At 46.3% G+C, this 23,894-nt stretch overlaps 1 protein-coding gene across 2 annotated transcripts in view; it reads right to left on the reverse strand.

Moving 5' to 3' along the window:
* The window catches only part of NAB1 (NGFI-A binding protein 1), a 136,937-nt gene that overhangs the window by 44,641 nt on the left and 68,402 nt on the right, over positions 1–23,894 (reverse strand). For both annotated transcript variants that reach the window (XM_085648794.1, XM_085648795.1), the window contains 2 exons: positions 13,246–13,297; positions 6,030–6,149 (listed from right to left, as the gene is read on the reverse strand). In XM_085648794.1, coding sequence (XP_085504920.1) covers positions 6,030–6,149; positions 13,246–13,297 — 172 coding nt within the window. The remainder of the gene's footprint in view (positions 1–6,029; positions 6,150–13,245; positions 13,298–23,894) is intronic.

The following is a 23,894-nucleotide window of genomic DNA, read 5'->3' on the forward strand; positions in this document are numbered from 1 at the left end:
CAAAGCGATGGGGTGATATGATGCACACAACGTGGGATCTTTTCCCGGCTTGGGGATAAGAGCTATTTCAGCCATACCCATGGAGGGCGATGGCCCCTCCGTGTCCGAAAAGGAATTATATAGTCGCAGAAGGTGTGGCTGGAGTTGTGGTAGGAACATACGGTAGAAGACCAGTGGCAAGCCATCTTGGCCTGGTGTCTTCCCGAGAGGGAGATCTTTCAACGCTGCCATCAGTTCCTCCACTGTGAGAGGATCTTCTAATTGTTTGGCATGGAGTGGGTGGATTGGAGTCCAGGGGCACTGGGTCAAGATATCATCATTATGGGCTTGGGAGGGCATTTCCGCCGTATAAAGGGCAGCGTAATAAGCCCTAAAGGCCTCACATTTAGCTCGCTCCGTGGTGGCCCAGTTCCCATCCGGCGATTGAATATTCGCTATGTGAGCCTTCGCTGCACAGGCCCTCAAGCGCTTCGCCCGCAATCTGCCCACTTTGTCTCCCCCCCCCCAAATATCTTTGCTTTATTGGTGCGCAGAGCGCGGAGCTGACCCCGGAGGTTAGCAAGACGCCGCCGACTCGCGATCGAAGAATGATCCTGATCTTGCTTCTCTAACGCCTTAATGTCCTTGGAGAGGCTATCTTCCAGGCGGCGGGCTTCCCGCGCCCATGCAATCGATAAAGATGTCATGTGACCGCGGATTGTAGCCTTGAAGGCATCTCACACCACAGGGAAGGAAATCTCGGGAAGGCCATTGTACACAAAATAAGAGTCAATGGTGGCCCGTATGCTCTCGACATCAGCCGGGTCACGCAAGACATGTAGCGGCAAATGCCACCTCTGGAGGTGGGTGGGGCAAGCGGCCGGATCTTGCAGAAGGAGCTCCACGTGGGCATGGTCAGATAGCGATATATCAGACATAGACGCCCCAACGTGTCCCTCATGATGTCGTGCGAAATAAAAAGATAATCAATACGCGAGTACGAGCGGTGAACGTGGGAGTAGTACGAATAATCCCGCACCTCCGTAGAGTGATTTTGCCATACGTCCAGCAGGCCATGGTCTGTTATCTGTTTCCGGAGGACATGGTCCCCGTCCCATTGGAAGAAGCTTCACTACGGTCCATCGCAGAATCCCACACCAGTTTAAAGTCTCCCCCCAAAATTAGGGAGGGGTCGCCATATGGCACATGTTCCCGGAGACTTGTTCGGAGATAGGAGTCCTGCATCTGGTGCATAGACATTACACAGTGTAAGTAGGCATCTCCCCACCCTCACCTCCACCCTGATGAAACATCCATCTGGACTGCGAAAGACTTTGGGGTCCCCCTGCCTGATGCCAGGTCTGCATAGAATAGCCACTCCAGACGTTTAGGTAGTTGCTGTGGCCCAGAATTGGAGGGGGTAGTTTGGGTGCGCCATGCGGGGGATATCTATGTGCAACAGGTGGGTCTCTTGCACAAAGATCATGTCTGGGCTATGTTGATGCAGGTAGCGCCACACTTGTTGCCGCTTATTGGGAGAGTTAAGCTCCTTAACATTAAGGGTTAGTACCTTTAAAGGGCCGAGAAGAGCCATAAATAAAACGGATCCCAAATTAGTCCATCATGCCACTGCAGAAAGCATAGCAAAAACCAAAGGAAATGATGGACGGAGTGTTGAACATTGCAAGCACTCACCCCCAGTCAACTGATCTGGGTTTAATCCATCACCATTCTTTAGCCCACTCTGCCACCCCAGTTCAGACATGACCATATGCAAATCAGTCTGACCCTGTGCCTCATGGGAACAGTCCAGCCCGAACTGCCAAGCCATGTCTTCCCTGGACCGGAAACAAGCTTCCTAGGTCCGGTTTCTGGCATTTCAGCCGTCTTCAGCCAGGCTTGCTTGAATCCAGTGGCAAAGTGAGCAAGGGACTCAAGTCTGAGCATACCCTGCCAACTTATGGCGAACAAAGCAAAAACCAAAGGAAATGATGGACGGAGTGTTGAACATTGCAACTGATCTGGGTTTAATCCATCACCGTTCTTTAGCCCACTCTGCCACCCCAGTTCAGACATGACCATATGCAAATCAGTCTGACCCTGTGCCTCATGGGAACAGTCCAGCCCGAACTGCCAAGCCATGTCTTCCCTGGACCGGAAACAAGCTTCCTAGGACCGGTTTCTGGCTTTTCAGCCATCTTCAGCTAGGTTTGCTTGAATCCAGTGGCAAAGCATGTCAGGGGAATGGAAGGGGGATGCAGGAGTGGACCTACTCTGTCATCAAGCATGCGTCGTAGCTTTGGGGTCGTCCGTCCGCCATACCTAGTAAACAAAAAAGAGGAAGAGAAAAGGTACAGACAAGTAGGAAGACAGAGAATAGAAAGATGTGTAACCAACTTTGGCAAACTGGGCCACATTGTCCTGTTCCAATTGCAGGCTAGCCTACACCCTTAGGTTCGGATAAGCCCAGAGACGTCACTCTCTCAGGAACAGAGGGGGGTACGTCGTCCGCTGCTCTCTAGTTCATCCAGGCGGAGTGCTCCGGCACCAGCTACACAGCAAGAAAAAAAAAATGGGAGCTGGGTAACTTCAAGGCCCCCACATCAAACATCAAGTCAGACTAGAAAGAGCTATGCTCCCAAAGGAGGGTTCCAAGGGCCATCACGGGTGTATGAGCCGTTGATCAAGGGATTGGAGAATCTGGACCAGACTCGGACTTGTCCCCTTCCAAGGACCTAATGTACTCTATAATGTCCTGTTTAGCCTGCAAGGACTCTTGTTCGTTGAAGGGTGGTGAGCGTCTGCGCCGGTGCACGGTCGACCAGGTCGGCTTGGCAGGCACCCGTGCAGAAGGCGAAGGAGGAGTGGGGCTGGCGGGCCGTGAGGAGGGAAGTCGGAGTAGATGCGCCGCATCTTTGTAGGACCGAATCACCTTACACTTGGACTCCCATGTAAAAATAAGGGCAAAGGGGTGGCCCCACTGATAGGAGATGTTCATGCTCCGCAACTTCTCCGTCACAGGTTTAAAGTCACGGAGGCGGCGCAGGGTAGTGGGGGCCAGGTCCTGAAAAATCTGGATCTTGTTCCCCTCGTACGTGAGATCCTGCTTGGCTCGTGCTGCCAGAATAGCTTCTTTTTCTGTAAAAAAGTGGACCCTGGTTAGAATGTCAGGAAGGAGGCCCGGCCTGCCCGCGGGACCGGAGACTCGGTGGGCCCGGAGACTCGGTGAGCCCGAGCCAAAGCCAGCGGGGAAGCATCATCATCTCCCCACACCTCGTGTAACAGCTGTGCCACGTAGGTCATAATGTCCTTCCCTTCCACTCCGAGAGGAACCCCCCGGATGCGGAGATTATTCCGGCGACTTCGATTTTCCAGGTCCTCCTGCTTCAGTTGCAATTCTATGTGTTGGTCTTCCAGGACAGCTAAGCGCTGCCAAAGCTGCTCCTGGTCTTCCGTACGGGCGTCAACCGTCTTTTCCAGCCAGTCTACACGCTCGCCAAGATCTGTGATCTCTTTCCGGAGTTACAGAACACAGGAGTGCACTTCGGTACGCAGGGAGTCAATCTCAGACGAGTCCCCCCCCCCCCCCCAGCCTGCGGTTGCCCCTCAGTGGGGGCAGACGGGCCCACCTTGCCCCACATTCCCGCCACCGAGTTGTCTTTGGGGGTTGGCCCTGAAACGTATTTGCCTCTGTGAGTGCGTGTCATTCTTGCGCCACGGTTGTTCACCTGGTTTCTAGTCCCAGAGGGTAGCGAAAGACCATCCGCGGTGTCTGCAAATCACGGGTCCCAGGGGGAGCCCTGTCCCTTGCCACAGGACCCACCATAGAGGTGTCCGGCCCCACCGCAGACTCAGGCAAACCAGGCAGTTCAGAATAGTAAGTCCCAACACTCAGGCTGTCGCTGCAGTTCCGTAGCACACAGCCACACACGAGTCCAGCATCCCCTGTCGATCTCACAGCGTTCCTGCAAATCTCGCGGCGTCCCCGCAGGAGTATGTGGCCGGGCCTTCAAGACACAACACAATGCCCCAGCCGGGTCTCGCAGTCACCCCACCGCTCCTCCAGCAGGTATATATCCAATGGCCGCCTCCCAATAGTAGAAGCAAGTGTACCGGGATCAGGCCAATCTCCCCTCAGACCCCAGTCACGTGCAGTCCTCCCCACGCTGTTCTCAGCCACCGCCCGTCAAGCAGAAGCGTCACTCACCGCCATGCCGCCCAGCCACTGGCAGCTCACCACATTCCACTGCAGTCTAGTCTTCGCCACCATCCGTTGCAGTCCGGTCCGCGCCACTTACAAAATGGCGGACAGTTGGTGCGATCGACAGGCTCCCAGGCGATTTGCAATGCCCCCCACTGTCTCCGCCGCCTCCGAGAGATGGCGCCGCTGCTTCCAGGACGGCGTGGCACCAATGCGGCTCGATGAGGGTCAATGCAGGTCCCACCGGTCCCACGGCGTATCCCCGGCCCGTGATCCACAAGATGGCGGCCGCCGGCGTTGGCAGGAGACGCTGTGGACTGTCCACCACCTGTGTACCTCAGAAAACGGCAGCGAATGGGTCCCAGCTCCGCCGATGATGGCTTGGAAAGGTAGCGATCCGCCAGAGCCCCCGCGACGTGCGTCTCACCTCACCACGTAATGTTTTAAAACTATAATGCGAATCCGGATTGAAGTGCAACTTTACTTAAACACATTTTTAATAACTATTGTTTTCTGCTGTAAATAAAATGAAACCACTGACTTGTGTTAAAAAAAACTATGAAATGAACTGTTAAAAGGGCAGAGGACTTACATATTCTAGAAACAGGTTCTTGTTTGGAAGAACCGGAAGGTAAGAAGACTTCGGACTACCGGAAAGGTCCCAAGACCTTCCTCTCGAGCGGGACCGTCACTTCTGCAGAGTCGCATGCTAGGCTGCTAGCAACTTGAGGGGCTGCTCCCTTAAAGCCTTCGGTGCCATGGCCTGGCTGTCGGAGCACGATTTGGAATCATGGTTGCGCTCCAAACACTTCAAACACACGAGGTGCGGGTCCGTCACAGACATGGCGCAGTGACAGTAGCCACATGCTTTAAAACCTGTTCTCCTCGATAACACCCTTGACACACCAGGAGGAAACCTCAAAAAAGATCAACAAAACATCACAAAAATCCAGTCAAAAACTGACAGAGGGCTAGGTCTTGGATCAGCGCTGGCGGGGACAGAAAAGAACAGACATCAGTGCGCCGAGGTGGCGCTTATTTGGGTGACACGGACATCACTTCCGGTGCGGACGACGCCGTGCGGAGCCGACCAACTCCACCTACTGGCATGCAGAGGTACTGCTCACAAAAAATCTTCCCGATCTAGTCTGACACATAGTGATATTCAAATGTAAGGAATCTGCGGCTAGATGTCTTTATCAGCTTGTTTCGGTATGATAATTCTATAATCCTCTTTAAGTAATTGTGGAAGGGAAATCACGTTTCCATATATTTCTACAAATAATTTGTGATAGAGATTTTAATGTTTGCCACATTCACAAAGTTCCAAATCCTTGCCCTCTGTAGATCAATTTGTTGTAGTATATCAATGTATGTGCAAAGGTTATACAGGCTACTAACTGAATTCAGGCTGTATTTTTCCTCAGCATCACATGATTGTACAACTAATGAATCCACAGGGGTTTCATCGCACCATTAATGTCAAACAACCAGACTGTCAGCGATGTGTCCTGAAAATGTACAAAATCCTCAGCACACACTAGTCAAAGCTAAAATCTGATACCTTTCATAAAGAATATGTGCATTGTTTAACTATGTTGCTGTGGATTTTACCCATTGGAGTTGAGAAAAATCATTGTTTTCAAGTTTTGTGTGTATGCATTACATGTATGCGAATAAAATACTCTGTGAATTAGGCCTATTTCGAGTGAGTCTCAGGACAGAGAAACTTATCTTTTCTAGGACAGAAACTCAACAGAGCCTGCATTAATCAAACCACTTAATCTTGCAAACTTTGTCAGTGTCTAAAAATATAGACTGCAAATCTTTTCAAATTTTCTTCTCCTACCTGATAATTATGAGCTGCAAGTTCCTCCCCTTTCGCCTTTGCTAGGGCAAGTTGCTCTCGAAGTACTTCGTGTCGCTGTTGGAATGCTTGCAGTGCCTCTTGGTAATCGGAAAATCCATCCTGTTTATCAAAAAAATACCAGCTGAGACAATGCAACAGATTAGCATCAGATTCAATATATCTTTGCTGAAAATGAAAGTAATGCATATTATTTTAGTGTCCGATTTATCCGTGAATATTTGTTATTTTATAATGTTTAATAATTTGCCTAATAAATCAAGAAATTAAGTCTATTTAATCGAAACTTCCTTGCAATTGGACATTACGATTAGGATAAAGATAGTCCGCTATGAGATCACCGATGTTAAAAATAACTGTTTTGAAAAAGGAAAACAACTCGAATAAAGAGGATCAGTGGTTTCCCACAAAGTCACTGCTCTTTTGTATTCCTAGGACTCACATAAGAGCATCATTCCTCCATACTGGAATCGTGAACAAGAAGCCAAGCGATGCAGAATTATTTGAATACGGCCTGTGGGGCAATTTCCATTATTTAAAGTTACAGTTTTTAAAGTTTGTTTGGAAAAAACCATCGCCCAATCCACATCATGTACATTTATATGCGGCTAAAATGCTACAAGAGGGAGTGTGCTGGTCCTGTCCTCAAGGCTGATGCTCGGAGAGTGCTTGCCCTTCCAGCACCTCCTTTTACTACTTGGGAAAATACTGGTTACTTGCTTTGAGAAACCTGGCCACTCTGGCTTACTGGGCCTTGAAACTCGCATCATGAAACCCTCCATCCACACAATGCCCCCTGTGCATGTGAGTAAAGCATAAGCCACAGCAACCTTCAACTGTCCTGTTATTGCCACTTCTGGACTTCCATTGAGGATGCTGATGCACTGCACATGACATTTTACAACACCATAAAAGAGCACCTGAATTTAAGGCACACTTGCAAAGAGACTGTATTGAAAACTCTTTCCTACGGTGCAATCTAACTCATGATTTTTGGTTTTGGTGCCTGTGCTTTCACTTGCAAGGTTAATGTTACCAGGATCCTGTGGAGCGGCTCTTTTGGGCAGAGTCCGGTCTGCATGCTGCTGCCTGTCACTTCACTCCAGCTAGTGCTTGCTCCTAAGGGGTATCCTGTATGGATGCTGTTGTGTTCGCTAAGTGGCTCCTAGGCCCTCATGCTCCCCTTTTAAGGCATAAGGCCACGGGCAAGGCACCGTTCACTGTCCTTAATAGGATGGAACTCAGAGTTGTGCAACCTGCAAAGGCGAAAACCAGTAATTAAAAGTCCCAAGAATGGGAGTGACCAATGGAGAGATTCAGAGGGAGAGTACTTTCCCACGAACGTGATTCAGTGCAAAGAACACCAAGTGCTTTGGCAGACAAGGATCTGCATAAAGGCATCACTTGTACCAAAAGTCCATAGATATCCAATCAGAGTGACAACCACTCCTTTACCATGGGGGTTGCAGGGTACGGGTGTGGAAAGCCCTCTCAGGTAAACAGGTTGATAATACTTATTCAGTGGACCTGAACCCTACAAGACCTTTCGGATACATTTAAGGGTAACTCAGACATTCACCTGCAGATACATAGGCCTGGTGCGATAGTGTGGTAAAAATGTTACCTGTGTTCCCTAAGGTTGTTTCTCTTGTGACAGTGCCTTACCACGTAGCCTCTCTGTGGTATCCCTAACTCTGGCTGCACCAGTCAGCCAGGGAAATGAGGCATAGGTACAGCAGTGCACGTCTTGCATGTCTGAGGGTCACAAGAGACATCTCCCCGTAATGTCCAACCTGCAGTAAACTAAGATAGAAAATGGCCTACCTATGATGTCTACATCCCATACATCTGGGGTAGTGTATGATATTACACATTGAACGAGGTACAGCACCGACCACAAAGAGCAGGACTCTGCCCTAGCGCCTTCTCCACCCACGGGGGCAGTAATGGTTACCAGCGTATTTTGCTTACTTGCAGTTCTGTTTGTTGGGCTTTAATGCCACCTGCCAGGATTGGGGATATTATATCCTGAAGAATAACAAAAGGTATTGGGCCAGCCCAAGTAATCATCTAATAGCTCGACCTGCTCCAAGTGCTCACTTTACTGGCTGCTGAGATCATATTAAGATTCTGTCCAACTTAGCTGGGTCCTTTCCAGGCTGAGCCTTCCCTGGGGATGCAGAGAGTTCTCTCTAGTTCAGTGATCACGGTCTTAACTCTGTAGACCATGAAACCCTAGACAGACCACCTGCTTAGCCAATCACAGACACCAGATATACTAGCAGCTGGTTGCTGCCCATTCTGCTCATACTACCAACCTCATGTTGACAGAACATACTAGCCTGCAACTGCACAATCACTGAAGCGTCAACAGCACTGCCATCCAAAAAGATCAACAGGAGCGTGAACACCTAGTGACTGCGTCCTTACATTGCAAGTGTGAGTTTTGTTAGGGAAACAGACAACAACTCAAGTGCCCTACATCCCAAAAAGGTTCATCGTAGGTAGCTGGATGCTTCTCTACATTTACCCAAGTTCCCTTTCTTTCTTTGTCTTACTTTTCCTTTTTTGAGATAGACATGCAAATTTGGTTTCTTTAGTCTTTTTAAGTATGTCCATACTTATGCGCACAGTAGAGATGGCGTTGTAGCATTTCGTTAGAGTGGTTTGTATGAAACACCGGTCCTAGAGTTTCTCCAAATTATAACCATACATCTGGGTTGTACTAAGTCCTTCTTCAAGACAGACAAAACCTGCTGGGCACTCTCCACATTCCCTACCTCTTAGAGAGTTGAAGTCTTTGCAGATTTGGCTGCAGTCCATGTTTGGTGGATTCAGACCTAGAATCGGCTCAACTTCTCAGAGATTCGCAGCCCGTGTGACAAAGGAAAAGAGATCGGACAGAAAGTTGAATATTCCACCATTCTTAATGTAGCAGGCATTCAACATGCAAGTTTAGTGGCCAGAATATTTCTACTCCAAAAGCTGTACCAGTGTAATCTACAGGGTTTGCTTTACAGGAAATAGCTGGGGCTACTTTACTGTAGAGCAGCTGTGACTAGAAGACTACATAATGCCTAGATAAATGTAACAAGAATCCTGAAATAAGTAAACGAGCTACAGCAGAATGACCACTGCTCACCAGAACAAGACCAGGCTGTTCTCCAAACCACACTTTAAGACTATGGGCCAGCCCAGCATGCTGCTTTTGTGCTGTGTGACTATTCTAGTTCTTGAGTATCTGAATAACAATGCACAATCACACAAGCCCACTTAGATTGGAAACTCTGAAGGATTTTCCAATTGTGTGCCAACCAGAAAGGAAGAAATGCCAGTAGTCAAAGCTAATGAGACCTCCTATGCCTGTGTATTTGCTTTTGTAACCAGTGCCTAGTTCCACTAGAGCTTCTACGAGGTCCTGTGGCGAAACATGCCTTGCTAGAGGATGGACAGGTGTGCTGTTCCTAACTGTGCCCCTCAAACAAATGAATGAATCGTGTTGCACTGTAAGCACAGCATAAATGTCTACATCTTAGCTGCACCAGCCTCTGTCTTCATCATGCAGAAGCGAGACACACTCCCGGACATATCATCAAGTTGGCTTCAGAGCTGCTTTTTAACCCTTCTACTCTTGAATCCGATGGTTTCAAAGCCTGGTCTTTGGCCTCTCATAATCCACACATCGTCCACGCCATAACTCATCTCAACCATGGCCTGAAGAAATATGATCATGTCAGATCCATCCTGAGTGACTACCACGGCTCCCCATGCAGGGTATTGCCATCCTCAAAACTAGCTGCATCATTTACAAAGCCATCACGACCTATCTGGCTAACACATTCATCTCCAGTGGTTCCTTGCATACCGGCAGCCAGGACACTATCAGATAAAGGCAAATAAGTGTGCCTATTTGCACACGGGACAGTTTCAGGCTCGATGCACAAAAGTGTAAAAAAGAAGAGAATACCTAGACTACAGGCTTCTCCATCTAGGCATCCATGGTCGGGGACAACATTCCCATCTCCTTAAGGACTGTCCTAGTTTTACTTCAATTTAGGAATGCGTTTAGGATGCACCTCTTTAAAGAACACTATGTTACAATGCAGTAACAAAATACTTCTGAACCCAGAAACTTCTCTTGTCAATCGTTGACTCTTTCTTTGAACATGTACATCACTGTCTTTAGGCTAGGCTTGCACCATACAAACATTACATACATACAGTCATCCATGCAACAGGAAGTCTGTTATGAGTCAGGTATCTGGAGGAAAGGCATTCCACATTCATGGCTCAGTGGCTGAGAATGCTTGTGACTGTATTTTGGATGATTTTACAAGACGGAAAGTACGAAGGTATGGGTGCTTTGAGGAGCTAGAGGATCCTACAAGGGAAAATCTGGAAATCAGGTATTATGGTCAGTTACATCTGCGCACCTTACAAGTTTTGAACTAGATTCGGGCAGATCCGGAAACAGTGAAGGTAAATAATTACTGGAGTTATGTCAAGCTAGTTATTCCCATGTTCTGGAAGCAAGTCATGCAGAAGAATGCATGTTAACTGTCAGGGGTTGCAAGGCAGATGGGTTAAAGTCAGAGCTAGGGCAGTTTCTCCATTGACTTGTGACAGAAAAAGGAACTGGGTCACAGTCAAGTAGTCAGACAGAGGGAGCAGGTGGCCCAGTAGCTGGAGCCAACACCTTTGGACCCTGGGGGCCCGGGTTAAAATCACTCGACTCAACATTGTGTGATTCTAAGCAAATCTATTAATCTCGCTGTGCCAAAATATGTGTAAAATGTATTTGTGCAATCCCCACTTGAGGTACACGATCGTGCCCTGACCCTTCGCGTAATGTACAATATTCCGTTGCTTCACAGGTAAGTTTGCACTATATTACACCAGTACATAAATGCACTGATTTCTCTGAAGGACCAGCCATTGAAAGGCAAGTCTGTCAACATTAGTTTCGATGGGAAGCTTGAGTGGAGAGTTTAAGCATAAGGCTTTGGCAAATGAAACTCATTTTTGGTTAAAGTTTGAAGAGACAGTGGGGTAGGAAGCGGGGTCAAGCCGGGGGTGACAAGAAATTTTCCGCACCGGGTACCACCAGACCTTGCTACGCCACTGTGAAGAGAGAGTTAAGAGATAATCTGAAAAGAACATGTCACTACCATACGCTGTAGGGATTCTTTGCAAGCTAGTTTTGGGCATTAATTATCTAACCAAGTTCTGGGGATAAATACTTCTTTTCTATCAAATTGTAATCATCTGGTGTGTTTTATTAAGATTCTGTTTCCGGCATCACATTGTTTAGCCCCTGCCTACGTTTTATTTTGACATTCTGCTAGTTCTAAATAACTGAACAAATCTTATGTGGAAGCAATACGTGTATTATTTTTTTTCTAAGCAGAGGGGCAATTTTCAGCAGTCCCCTATCAACATAAGAAACTGAATAACATACTCTAGAAATGAGGCCTGATGTTATTTTCTAGTCTCCAGATTAAATAAAATTAGATACTCTATTTGGAGCAGCTGTCTCTTTTCTGTCTCAGCCTTTCTGAGGGGGCACCTCTCAAACTGAATAGCAATTAAAAGGTTCCATCGAACCAAAGAATGCTGCTAATAATGCCATTTAGAAATACCAGAAGTGAAGAGGCAATTAATGACATGGACCACTCTACAGGGATATTTATTGCAGACCATCAGCTATTTCTCTTCAGACCGCACAATTTTAGACAATTCACTGTACCAGGTCTAAAAAAACTACAGTCGTATAAGGTTTGAAATAATGTCACTGGAAAATTCGTGCTTTCAGATGACATTCTTGTGTACTTCAAAGCAGTCCACATGGTAACATTACCATGAACCGTTTCTTTAATTAATTCAAAGTAAACTATTACAATGGTATACTCTAAACGAACATCTCACATTTATATTTTTCAACATGCGGCAACGACATCAAAGGTATGGTCGAAAAATGCATTGATGATGGTTCACATTGGCAACGTTCAAAGGGAGTTAAACAACAAAAGAGTGTGTAAGTACAAAGAAATACAAATACATACAAAGCAAAAAAGTATCTGTGTGTAGTAATGTGCCAATGACAAATCAATCAAATGTAAATAAAGAACCCTCACTCAAAATAAAAATAACTGTGCTGGTTAAAAAGTACACAGGATGACGTACATCCTATGTATTGATCACTGTATTGGTCAAATACATAGGCTGTACCTGATCAATTTACGTCAGTGTTTACCATCCATTTTTGCACTTGTTTTTATACAGTGCCAGGTTCACCGCCATTAAAACAGTTTTGGACGAATCCTGTGTACTTTTTAACCAGCACAATTATTTTTATTTTTTGCACTTATCACACATAAAAATCTTTTCTAGTCTGATATTTGTGCTCCGCTATAAGTAAGCGTCGAAGCACACCAGAGGTGCAGTAGGCATCCCTGGTGGAACCCCATGATGAAGCATGTCACCAACCAGGTTAGTGAGTGAGGGTTCTTTATCTACATTTGATTGATTTGTCATTGGCACATTACTACACACAGATACTTTTTTGCTTTGTATATATTTGTATTTCTTTGTACTTACACACTCTTTTGTTGTTTAACTACTGTTTAGGGGGATCAAGAGTGTGTCTCTACCCTCTCGCTCTGGTTGTTTTTTCTTAACATTCAAAGGGAAGCACACTGTAGAACGTACAACTGATTAGTGTATATCCACAATGAATTACAAAAACATCTGAGTTAATATAATTTCGTATATGTTTGCTCAGCAACAGCGAGAATATGTTCCCTTTCCTTGTAAATCATACGGTAAGAGTGATCTCCTCGAGACCTACCTTATACTGTTCTGATTTTGGATACCTCATATTCTCCTTTTCTGGACGCACTTTATCAACATTTATTTATAGATTTTTGTTCTCAAGAGCTCCTTGGTTATAAGAAAGCGCTAATAAGTCAATAATAGGAATAATGGACACACATTTGTATGTATTCCTTTTCCTAAGCATTTCAGGCGGAAGAAAAAATGCAATGTCTGATGTTGCATTACAAAAAAATGTGCTTTCAACCTCAGAACTCCGTTTTATATGGTATATTGAACCTGACAAGCAACTGATAGAGGCACTGTATTTTAGTCTCTGGTGTATTATTTAGAAACTCATAAATTAACAATTGAGATAGTGCATTACCTCTATTTTAATGCGTTTGGGAGACAGCTCATCTCGTTCACCGCACTTAGACCTAGAAGTGAAAAAAAAAGTGCACCATAAGATAAAGTTGGGATTAAAACGTAAACCTACAACTGAGGGTTCTTAATAAAGAGAAATACTGCAAACGAGAAATAGAAACAAAATGAACCTTAAAGCACCCAAATTATAATCATTAAAACCAATGTTTACCGGATCAGACAACAGCTTAAACATACATTTCAATAAATGTGGAGCAGTCCATGCCATTAAATCCTACATACTACAGAGAAAAAGTTACAACATTTAGAAAATTCAAAGGATACAGTTTTATTTAAAAAAACAACAGGTTCTACCCGTCCAACAGGTTACTTAGTTGGTAGTGCTACCAGTTCCAACCTACATGGGTTCACTGTCATACCTACATTAATCCACAGAACTCTAGGACCCAATTTAAATCAACAAAGAAAGCTCAAATACCGTATCTTTCAATTCCCTCATCACATGGGTCTCAGTTTCAACCATTCCCACCTACCCGATGTATATTACTCAACAAGGACAAGAGTAACTGGTAAGTAACTAGATTGCTCCCACTGTAGGTGATGGGGTGCTGTTATAAGCAAACATGGCTCCAGCGTGACAATTTACGACAATATAATAGAGTTAACAGAAAATGCTTTTTGGTAAACTGGGTCAGTTAGATAGATACCCTTAATAATGGTGCCGGCCAGTCAGTTAAAAAACACACTCTTTTACTCTAATGGAACCATTACACCGATCTGCCCAAATTTCAAGGACCAGAGTTATAATAGTAATTTGCCAGGTTTAGATCATGGCAGGTTTAGGTAATGCCATGATGATGTGATAGCTCCTGATGTAGTGACATAAAGCAATGTTAACACAACCACAGATGCGGCCTTGCTATGAATATAAGAAAGTAGAGTCAAAACCCAACAAAATAGGCAACGAGCAAGGTTTCTACCACGCAGCTCTTGCCCAATATAAGTAGTATAGTATGAACTTCTGTTTCAAGGATTTTATGTGGTTCAAACATAAGCTAATCTCTAGAACTTTTCTAGCAGTAAGATGTCCGCAGACATTAATGCTGTGAATATGGCACTTGGAGAATTTTAGAGTCAAGGTCCTATCTTTCAGGCCTTTGCCCGAAGAGCAGAATTCAAAGCCTGCACATAGGAGGCTAGATTTAAGATCTGCATCTTCCTGGTGAAATGAATATAGCACCGACAAAAAATCAAAAGGACATCTAATAGCTTGATCTTAAGTGGTCACCTGTATGATATCTGCTTATTGACCAGTGAATTTTATTGGAGAAGCCCATTATTGTAGCAGAAATTGAGTCCAATATAAAGGAAAACAACACATATTGGGAAAGATCCTGGAGAAGCAGCTAAATAGGGTAATTAAGGGATTAGTGTAGGTAGATCAAAACAGTTCTACAGCAGTCAGAAGAACTACACTGAATATCAGACAGCTGACAAAAGTGATCGAAGAGGTGGAGAGCAGTGAGAGAGAACGCCCTTGTGTTACTGAACACGGAGAAGACTTTTGATATGGTGGCTTGATGGTATCTGTTTAAAACCCTTAAGGTTACGAATTTCTGACCCCTATACATTAAGGCAGTATCATCGTGGATGCAGAGCCACCTGCCAGGGTTAGGACTAACAATTAGATATCAAAAGAGTAAGAGTTGCAGATAGACACAAGACAGGGGTGCCCTTTTGTTTCCGCTGGCCATGCAGAATTAGGCTTGCACACTACGTCTGTCACTGGATACTTGGGCAATTCGAACTTGGAGCCAAAAGTATGTAGCGTTGCTTTATACAGACTGATTTAACTTAACCAACCAGCAAACTCCTTGGGGATACTGATGGGCGAACTGGAGCAATTTAGAAGGCAGATGGGCTTATGCAGAAACAAGTAAAAATCTGTGTTATTTCTGCTCAGAGCACTGCAGCAAGTGCCCAAAGATGGGCTGCCGAAGGTCGACTTTCTAGTGGAAACAGACTTCAGGTATCTGAGCATTATGGTAGAAGACGCTAAGGATACAAGGCCTGAATTGAACCCAAATAGGTTGCCAGTGGACATACAGAAAAATATAGTGTACTGTCCTTGTCAATGGCAGACAGAATTGTAATACCAAAAATACTGGTGCTTCCAAGGTGCTTGTACCTATTTCAATGTAGAATGCACCCTGTCCCACTTATGACGCTTAAAAAATAAAATAAAAAATGGTAAATGTAATCTATGGGGTAAGAAAAGAAGCAGAGTGAACATGGAAATACAACAATGCCACTACAAGTTGGGGGGCATACTAGCAGGTAGCACCGCTATAGTTCACAGCAGATTGGTATGACATGAATGGTAGCACTGAGGGAACCCTACAGGAATGAGCACCACTGCGAGGATAGATCACGGGGCGGCTGCAAGACGGCAAGCGAACTAAGGTCGATGATCCACTAATTACACAGGGGACCCTTTGTGCTTGGTAGATGCTTTTGTCTAGGTGGGGCAGGCCACTCCCAAAGACAGCCATAGCAGACTTCAGATGGAGTGAAAGAGATTTAGGTATGAGCAGAAGGAAGTATGGGGGTGTATGGAGGCAGGGAACGTGTACAAGACAGGGACGCTGATTGCACTAGGGAAGACCACGGAGTCCTTTCAGCTAGGAGTGGGACATCTTCAAGATTATAATGCCATACGGAGAACAGCAAAGAAACTATGGTCGAGAGGTTCTGCCCAGATGACACACTTTAGATTTACTGCTAAAACAGACCAAGGCAGGAGAGTTATATTATGGTTGTATGAGGTGTTAAATGAAGATCTCCGCTGAAAGCAGCGAGAATTGGGAAGGCAGTAGCATTGGCTTCATAGATAAAACTGGGATGAGGCCCTTACACTTATACACATGGCTACCAGCAATGCCAGATTTCGATTAATACAAATCCATTTTGTAAAGAGTACACATACTACACAAGAAATATCCAAAAATCCTAAATGCAGATAATTCTCACTTGACTTAAGATTGTCACAAAATGCACAATTACTAAGAGAAGGTGGTGAGTTGCTGCTATAAAGGGACACAATTAGAATTGCACCCAAGTTCGGAGGTGTGTTTTCTGGGGATAGGTGGCAGTTGCAACAACAGAAAAATAAAGAAAAATTCATACATTTCACTTAGTTTTTAGCAAGGGAGCGACTGGCTCTACACAGTTTAAGCCCCCAAACCCTGAGTTTAGCTAAGTGGTTCAGAGATGTGAGGGAATGGTACATTGCTGAAGAAACTCTAATGATACTAACAAAGAGGAAAAAGAGGTTACCGGAATACTTGGAAATGTGGCAATTATTATCTATTCCTACCGGATGAACACCCACCCTGAACGCACAGAAAATTATACATTTGGGAGAAACCAACCGAAAGGACAAGAAATTAAATGATAAGGTGCGAAGACTACAAAAGAGCCTATGCATAAAGTTGTAATAGGATGAATGTTGCATGATTAGATGAAGGCATGATTACATGGAATATGGGATCAAAGAAAAAGCACTGAAGTAAAAGTGAATAAACAAAATGACACCAAATGACAAAAATCCAATAAAGGGAACCAGAGATTTGAGTTTCTAAAGTTTTAAATAGAAATAACGTCAAGAAGCATAAAGTGAATATGACCTTCAATGCCAACGGTAGACCGGAACTTAAGATGCAATTCGGCACAAACCACAAAGGAGAGCAGGTTGGATACACCAACCATGTTTGTCCTGGCCTAAGATTTATTTATCTTTTGACTTTGGTTCTTTGTATCCCAATTCACCGCAGGAGTACATTTCAAAAGATCCCAGGACATCGAGAAAGACACTTCGAGGGTATCAGGCATAGGCCAACAGCAGGGTGTAATCTAGCACCAATTTCCACTAGCTAGCTGGGTACGTGCAAGAAAAGGCCTCTTTTAGGTTGTTGTGTACCTGTAGCTGTAACAGTCTAACCTTATGACCCTTTGAATCCACTATTGTCCTGGGTAGAGAACAGGTCCAGCCCTTCAAGGCTTCTCATGGGTCATAGAAACAAGGTCCACCCCTCTTCTATTCACCCTCAGGTTCAGAAGTGCGCTGAAGTGGGGTGCCTGGAGATACCACATTTATGTCAGGTATAAATGTGGGCTCTGAGGTCTGGGGGTATGTGTGGGGAGTGTATCATGGTAATCCCAGAGCCCGCAACCATTAACACAAACATACAATTTGAGGCATACACTGTACCCCCAATAAACCCTGAAACTGAAATCTGCATGAAGAAAAGTAGGATTTTCCAGAATCCAGACACAAAACTTCTTTAGGCATTCTGTTTCCCTTCCTTTCAAGTGTGCCCCAGTGTTATATGTAAAACCCAGAGACTGATGTCTGATAAAATAAAATTAGGGTTTTCCAACTTCTAGACGGTGGATACACAAGAATTGTTTTGGAATCCTGTTTCCCTTCCTTTCAAGTGCGCGCCAAATAGTTACATGTAATATGTAAATCCAGCAGACCTGTCAAGCAGGCGCTGGCACTCAAGCAGAATTTGACACAGTAATGTCAAAAAGGATGCTCACACTATCCACCCTGGATATTCTGAGATGTTCAGAGTCGCCATTTTTACATAACATTTCACATGTTTTCACACCTATTCAAATGCTAATTACAGGTTGATCGAACTGAGAGAACAAATGCAAACAGCTGTTGAATTATTTTTCTAGTTAACTCCATTGCTGAGATACAGTATTTGGATTTTAAACTGTACTCTGGTTTCCTACCTAGGACAAGTAGGCCTGCCACAGTAAAAAATAGCTTTTGAGTGCTTGTCACTTTAAGGACATACTAACATTACATTTCTACATGTCCTGCTTCTAAATACTATGTAACCTGCCTTGTTGACTACAAGACCTTCGTGAAGTGACTTATGAATATTTAAAAGGGAGGTTTTGGCTTGAGAAAGGGCTTACTTTCACTGGTTGAATTGCAGTTTGTACACTGCAACAGTCGGGTTACACAGGGTAGGCCTAGAGCCACGTTTAGCACTATAGGTGCTTCAGTCCACTAGAGGCATTTAATTTCCAGATCCCGGGTACATCTTTTACTATATACAAGGGACTTATAAAATTATATTTACACAAAACAGGTATTGGGGAGTGTTCCCGTACCAAAAAGGGTTTGAGAGGTTGTTCAATTGGAGTACGTCCTCCCTGAGTAGAATTATAATCACAAAAAATACCCCATTAGACCAACTCGTGGTCAGTGGTGTTGGTTAACTAACTAAACACGGGAAACAAGAAAAAAGGGGGATAGGGGGGGGAGAGTAAAGGGGGAGCCTCTCTAGTGAAAGGTTGCACCTAACTCAACCGTGAATGTGGGAAAGAAAACCTTTTTGTTTAATTACCCTCACATACCCTAGTGGTGTCATGCTTCATCATCGGGTCGCCCCGACTCCTAAAAGTCGGGATGGGCTCAACCACAGTGTTAGGAGCTCTTTAGATAAATGAAGGTCATGGGGGTTAAAGATTAAGAAACCTCAGGCAGACCCCTGGTGTCCCTTTATTCTTGGGTCTGTCTGGATTATTAAGAAAATAGTAAAAAGCGGGTCCGTAGGAGTGTTATGGTCCTAAAACCCTGGTGCCATCATATTTCAGTCCTGGGTGGCCATGAAGGTCCTGGACTTTCTTCAGGGCAAAGGGATACTCCCTCTGTGAGATATATTAGGATGGGAAGTCCCTATCCTGTCAGTGATGCGAGGGCAGAGTAGCTACTCCTCGTATGCATGTAACAGTAAATGTGTTTATTAACTGTAAACGTCCATCTGTGAATAAAAACAAAGGACAGCGACAGACAACATACAACATTAAAAAATGACATTCCCGTGTTTAGTTAGTCAACCAACACCACTGACCACGAGTTGGTCTAATGGGGTATTTTTGTGATTATTCTTATAAAATTATACCATTAATGAATATGCCAATTCGGGCATTTAAAGGGGGAGCAAAGGCACCTTACAACTGATTTGTAATAATAAAGAGTGTATATTTTGAAGTACACTCTTTTGTATGGCTAGATCAGGCTATCCATAAAATTATCCTTCTACAGGGCCTGCAATGACACACAAAAGAAATTCTTATAGGCACATTTTGTCTATACTGTGTATCACATGACAGTGAGGCAGAGATTGTGATAATTTTTTCCATAGAAGACCGATTTACTGTGTTTATATGAACTAAAACATAACTTTGCAGATATAACTGGTGCCCCGGGAAGTTAAGATCTTTGTACCTCTGCATTGTAAACATATTGGCAATAGCTCAAGACTCAGAAAATACATTATTTTAATAGCTTGAATTTAGAAAAGCTAAGGGTTTTTATTTTTTATTTTGAATGCTTCATTCAGTGATCTAAGTGGGTGGGATCGGAAGGGCACGGCGTGCCCCTACTTCGTTAATTTTATGCAATCTGTTCCCCTACTTTTCTGTTCTTAGTCATGCGTCCCAGGACGGCAGAAATAGCGAAAGCCTTTAGATAAGGTTTGGCCCTTCGTGGCCGTTCGAGAACGGGCGTGTAGCAGAGAAGGAAAAGGGCTCTGTCTCTCTTTCTCTCTTTCTTCTTGCCCAGGGAAGACAAGGACAGTGTCCGTTTCCGCTCGGCCACTGGGAGCTGCCCTCATCTCTCTCACGTCTTCCCCTTATTGCCTCTTTTTTGCCTTCTCAGTTGCTGAAAACCGTTAGTGCCAATATCGGCAACAGTTATCACAACACACATAAGTACATAAATAAAACACACGACACTGAATGTAAGTGGAGAAATATTGCTGCAGGTTTATTAGCATAAGCAATATGCAAACATGGTGGGTTATCTTACGGGCGATCCCAGGGCAGGCCAGCCCCTATGCCGCCTGCCCGTCTGATAAGCCTAGAGTCACCATGGCAACGCCAATTGGTGTATACCTAATGTTGGGAGGGTCCCCCCCTCCCACCTGTGGACCACCAGTCCACTTGCTACACACGCCCCCCCGTGATGGGTGGGCGGAGCATACATGGCAGCCCCCGGTTGCTCAGACCCACAACCGCCTGTCGGTTAGCGGGGCGCCGTCGGTCTTCCAGTGGACACGCTAAAGATCCCTGGGTATCCTGGCTTAGCACCACACGGTGCTGCTGCATGCTATACCCCTTGGTATGTGCAGACCCTGGATCGCCCTGTAACTCCTCCTGCAACACAAAGTGAGAATTGTTAGAAAACCTGGCCCCCCCATTGTCCCTCCGGACGCCGGGTAAGCGGATGGGCGGGCAAGGCGAACGAGCGGACAAGAGGGCGAGGAGGGGGCGGAGACAGAATATGTACCCCCCTGGCTCCTCCCCGCCGGAAGCAGCTATCTGCTGGGGTCTCCCTTGGTCCATCCCAGGGACACGACCTCCCACCCCTGTGCCTTCCTGTGGCACTAAGGCGGCCGCCCTCAAAGGGGCGGGCCGCTGCGCAACCCCCCCCCGGGCAGCCTTACATAGTGCCAATATCGGCAACAGTTATCACAACACACATAAGTACATAAATAAAACACACGACACTGAATGTAAGTGGAGAAATATTGCTGCAGGTTTATTAGCATAAGCAATATGCAAACATGGTGGGTTATCTTACGGGCGATCCCAGGGCAGGCCAGCCCCTATGCCGCCTGCCCGTCTGATAAGCCTAGAGTCACCATGGCAACGCCAATTGGTGTATACCTAATGTTGGGAGGGTCCCCCCCTCCCACCTGTGGACCACCAGTCCACTTGCTACACACGCCCCCCCGTGATGGGTGGGCGGAGCATACATGGCAGCCCCCGGTTGCTCAGACCCACAACCGCCTGTCGGTTAGCGGGGCGCCGTCGGTCTTCCAGTGGACACGCTAAAGATCCCTGGGTATCCTGGCTTAGCACCACACGGTGCTGCTGCATGCTATACCCCTTGGTATGTGCAGACCCTGGATCGCCCTGTAACTCCTCCACAGCCTTGGGAGTGGCCACCGTCACTACCAGGGCCCCCCACCAAGGTAGACCTATTTCCTTACAACCTGCTGCAGCCAAAGCTTCCCCTAGGTCCAGTCGGAAAAGAACCGTGCCTAAACTAGAGAGGTGCACCCCATCTCCCTCCCGGCACCCTGTGGACTTGGCGTGTATAAGATCATGCCTGATGAAGCCCAAACCTCTTTGCTCTGCGCAACTGCGCATGGCTCCAGGTAGACCTTTTTACCTACAGCAGCTGATACCGGGCTTCTCCCAGGTCCAGCCAAGACAATCTACGCCCAACCGAACCGGCGGGCGGCATGCCCCTCAGGACAGGTGCCCTCATCCTTTCTAACTCCCCCGTGGATTTTGACTGAAATGACCGTAAACCTAAAACTAGGCGTTGGTCCAATGAAGCCTTTGAATGGCTGAAGAACAATCCCCTTGACAAGACACTCCTGCCTGGCAGTGCCAATGCGGGAGGGGTAAGAGTTGACAAGCCCGCCTTACCTCCTCCTTCACTCAGTTGGAGTATGTCCATCGCATTCCATCAGTCACCACCAAATGAGAAGCCTTGCCCTCCCAAACTTTTGCTAGTATACCAGGGAGAGACAGGACTGAGTGACCACAAAGGAGGACCAACGTGTAAAATTCTTCACTATCTTGGATACTGGGTAAGCCAGTTGTTCTCCTGCTAATTGGTAGCCCAAAAGCATTACCCCGGGGTTTCCCTCAATCATGTGGACCATATCGCCCCCGAGGAAGGCCACTTCCACAACCTGCATAGCTGCCAGCCAGTGCTGAAGGGCAGGATACGTTACCCGGTACCGATACTCGCATCCATGGTACCTGTTTCGTCGAACTCAAGGACGGGCTACTCAGTGAGCAACCAGGCTCCGCCCACTCATGCCTGGCCGTGCCCATGCGGGAGGAGGTGAGGGTTGACCACCTGCCTTCCTTCCTCTTTCACTCCGTTGGAGTACGCCTATCGTATTCCATCAGTCACCGCCAAATGTGAAGCCTTGCCCTCCCAAACTTCTGCTATTATACCAGGGAGAGACAGGACAGAGTGACCACAGAGGAGAACAACGTGTAACATGCTTCTCTATTTGAATACTGGGAAAGCCAAATTGTTCTCCTGCAGATTTGTAGCCCAAAGTGTTACCCCGGTGCTTCCCTTAATCATATGGACCATGGCCCTGTTGGAAGGCCACCTGCATAGCTGCCAGTCAGTGCTGGAGGTCGGGAGAAGTTACCCGGTACTGATGCTCGCATCAAAGGTACCTGTTTCGTCTAACTCAAGGGCGTGCTACTAAGTGAGCAGCCAGGCTCCGCCCTAGTACCCCGAGGCCAAACCCACGCCCCTCCAAGTTCTGCTGCTTCACCTGCCTGTTAACACGAATCCCAGGGCAGACCACCGGCCTATAACCCATGCTTGCCCATGCCTGAGATAAAATACCTCTGAACAGCCTGACAACAAGCTAACCACCAGCAAAGAGTTCTGAATGTTTCTGACGCTGCCAAGAAACATGCGCATAACTAAAGCAACTGGCACCATGCCATAAAAGTGACAATTCAACCTTCTATGAAACAAACGTGCCCTTGTGGCGATCCGAGTAGTGCTCCCTCCAGGCCAGCAGCCCTACTCAGGCAACCCGCACCCTCTTGGCACTGGCACACCCCCGCCACAGCTGCCCTCGAGTGCCTGGTCGTGTGTAGCCACAACCTAGGTTTCATCACTGCGTCATACCGGGGTATGATGACCCATCTAACTCGACTGCTGAGTGCCCATTGCACCATCGCAAGTATGCCTTTGCCTGCTCAGAGTCTGGCTGTAAAGTTGGAAGGCATTGACCCCCCAGCCCAGGGTGAAGATGGCAGCATTACAGTACCTGGTGCTATGGACGGTCCCCGTACCCTGATGGGACAGAATGCAAATCCCTTGCTCCTGTACAATTTACGCGAAGGAGTGCAGGCGTGTAGGAATCAGAACCTAACAGTGACTGTGCACAGGAACTAGTATTCAACTGCGACCTATAGAAATGCATGGTGCTATGCAGCACAGCTTGGCCCATCTGATCCACTTTACAAACCTTGGAAGCAAGCCTTTGCTGGTTACCCTCAGATCCTAGCCGTGCGCACCTAAACCAGGGGGTTCCCTTTACTAACGAAGCATTAGTCCTAATGCTAGCAAGCTTACCGCTCAGTGTCCCAGGACATAAAATGCTAAATCTACCACATAATCTACATTCTCCGACCGCAAGTGAAAGGATGTGTTCACCCAACCAATGTAAACTAAAATTACCACAGGGGAGCACACAGTTACTGTGAAAATGGGTACTCCTACCTTCAACCGGATCCAACAAAAGACCGTCATGCTAGCCCTAGTGGTATAAGTTCCCCTGCCTCACTCATGAAATAACCAGGCACCCAAAGTGAACGGCTAACATAAAGACACCAACGGGCAGAGGGAGCCCTGCGCAGGGTTCAAGGAACGTGTAACAGTTGACTAATCTGCAGGGCTGCACAGCACCGCACCTTTACTAGGTGTTCCGCGCACTGAAAGGTATGACTGATCACTATTCATGGCGTTCTCACGCGCAGTGAGAATACGTCTTAATCGACAAATGGGAATGA

Source organism: Triturus cristatus, chromosome 3_2 (assembly GCF_964204655.1).
Source record: "Triturus cristatus chromosome 3_2, aTriCri1.1, whole genome shotgun sequence".
In the NCBI taxonomy this organism is placed as follows: Eukaryota; Metazoa; Chordata; class Amphibia; order Caudata; family Salamandridae; genus Triturus; species Triturus cristatus.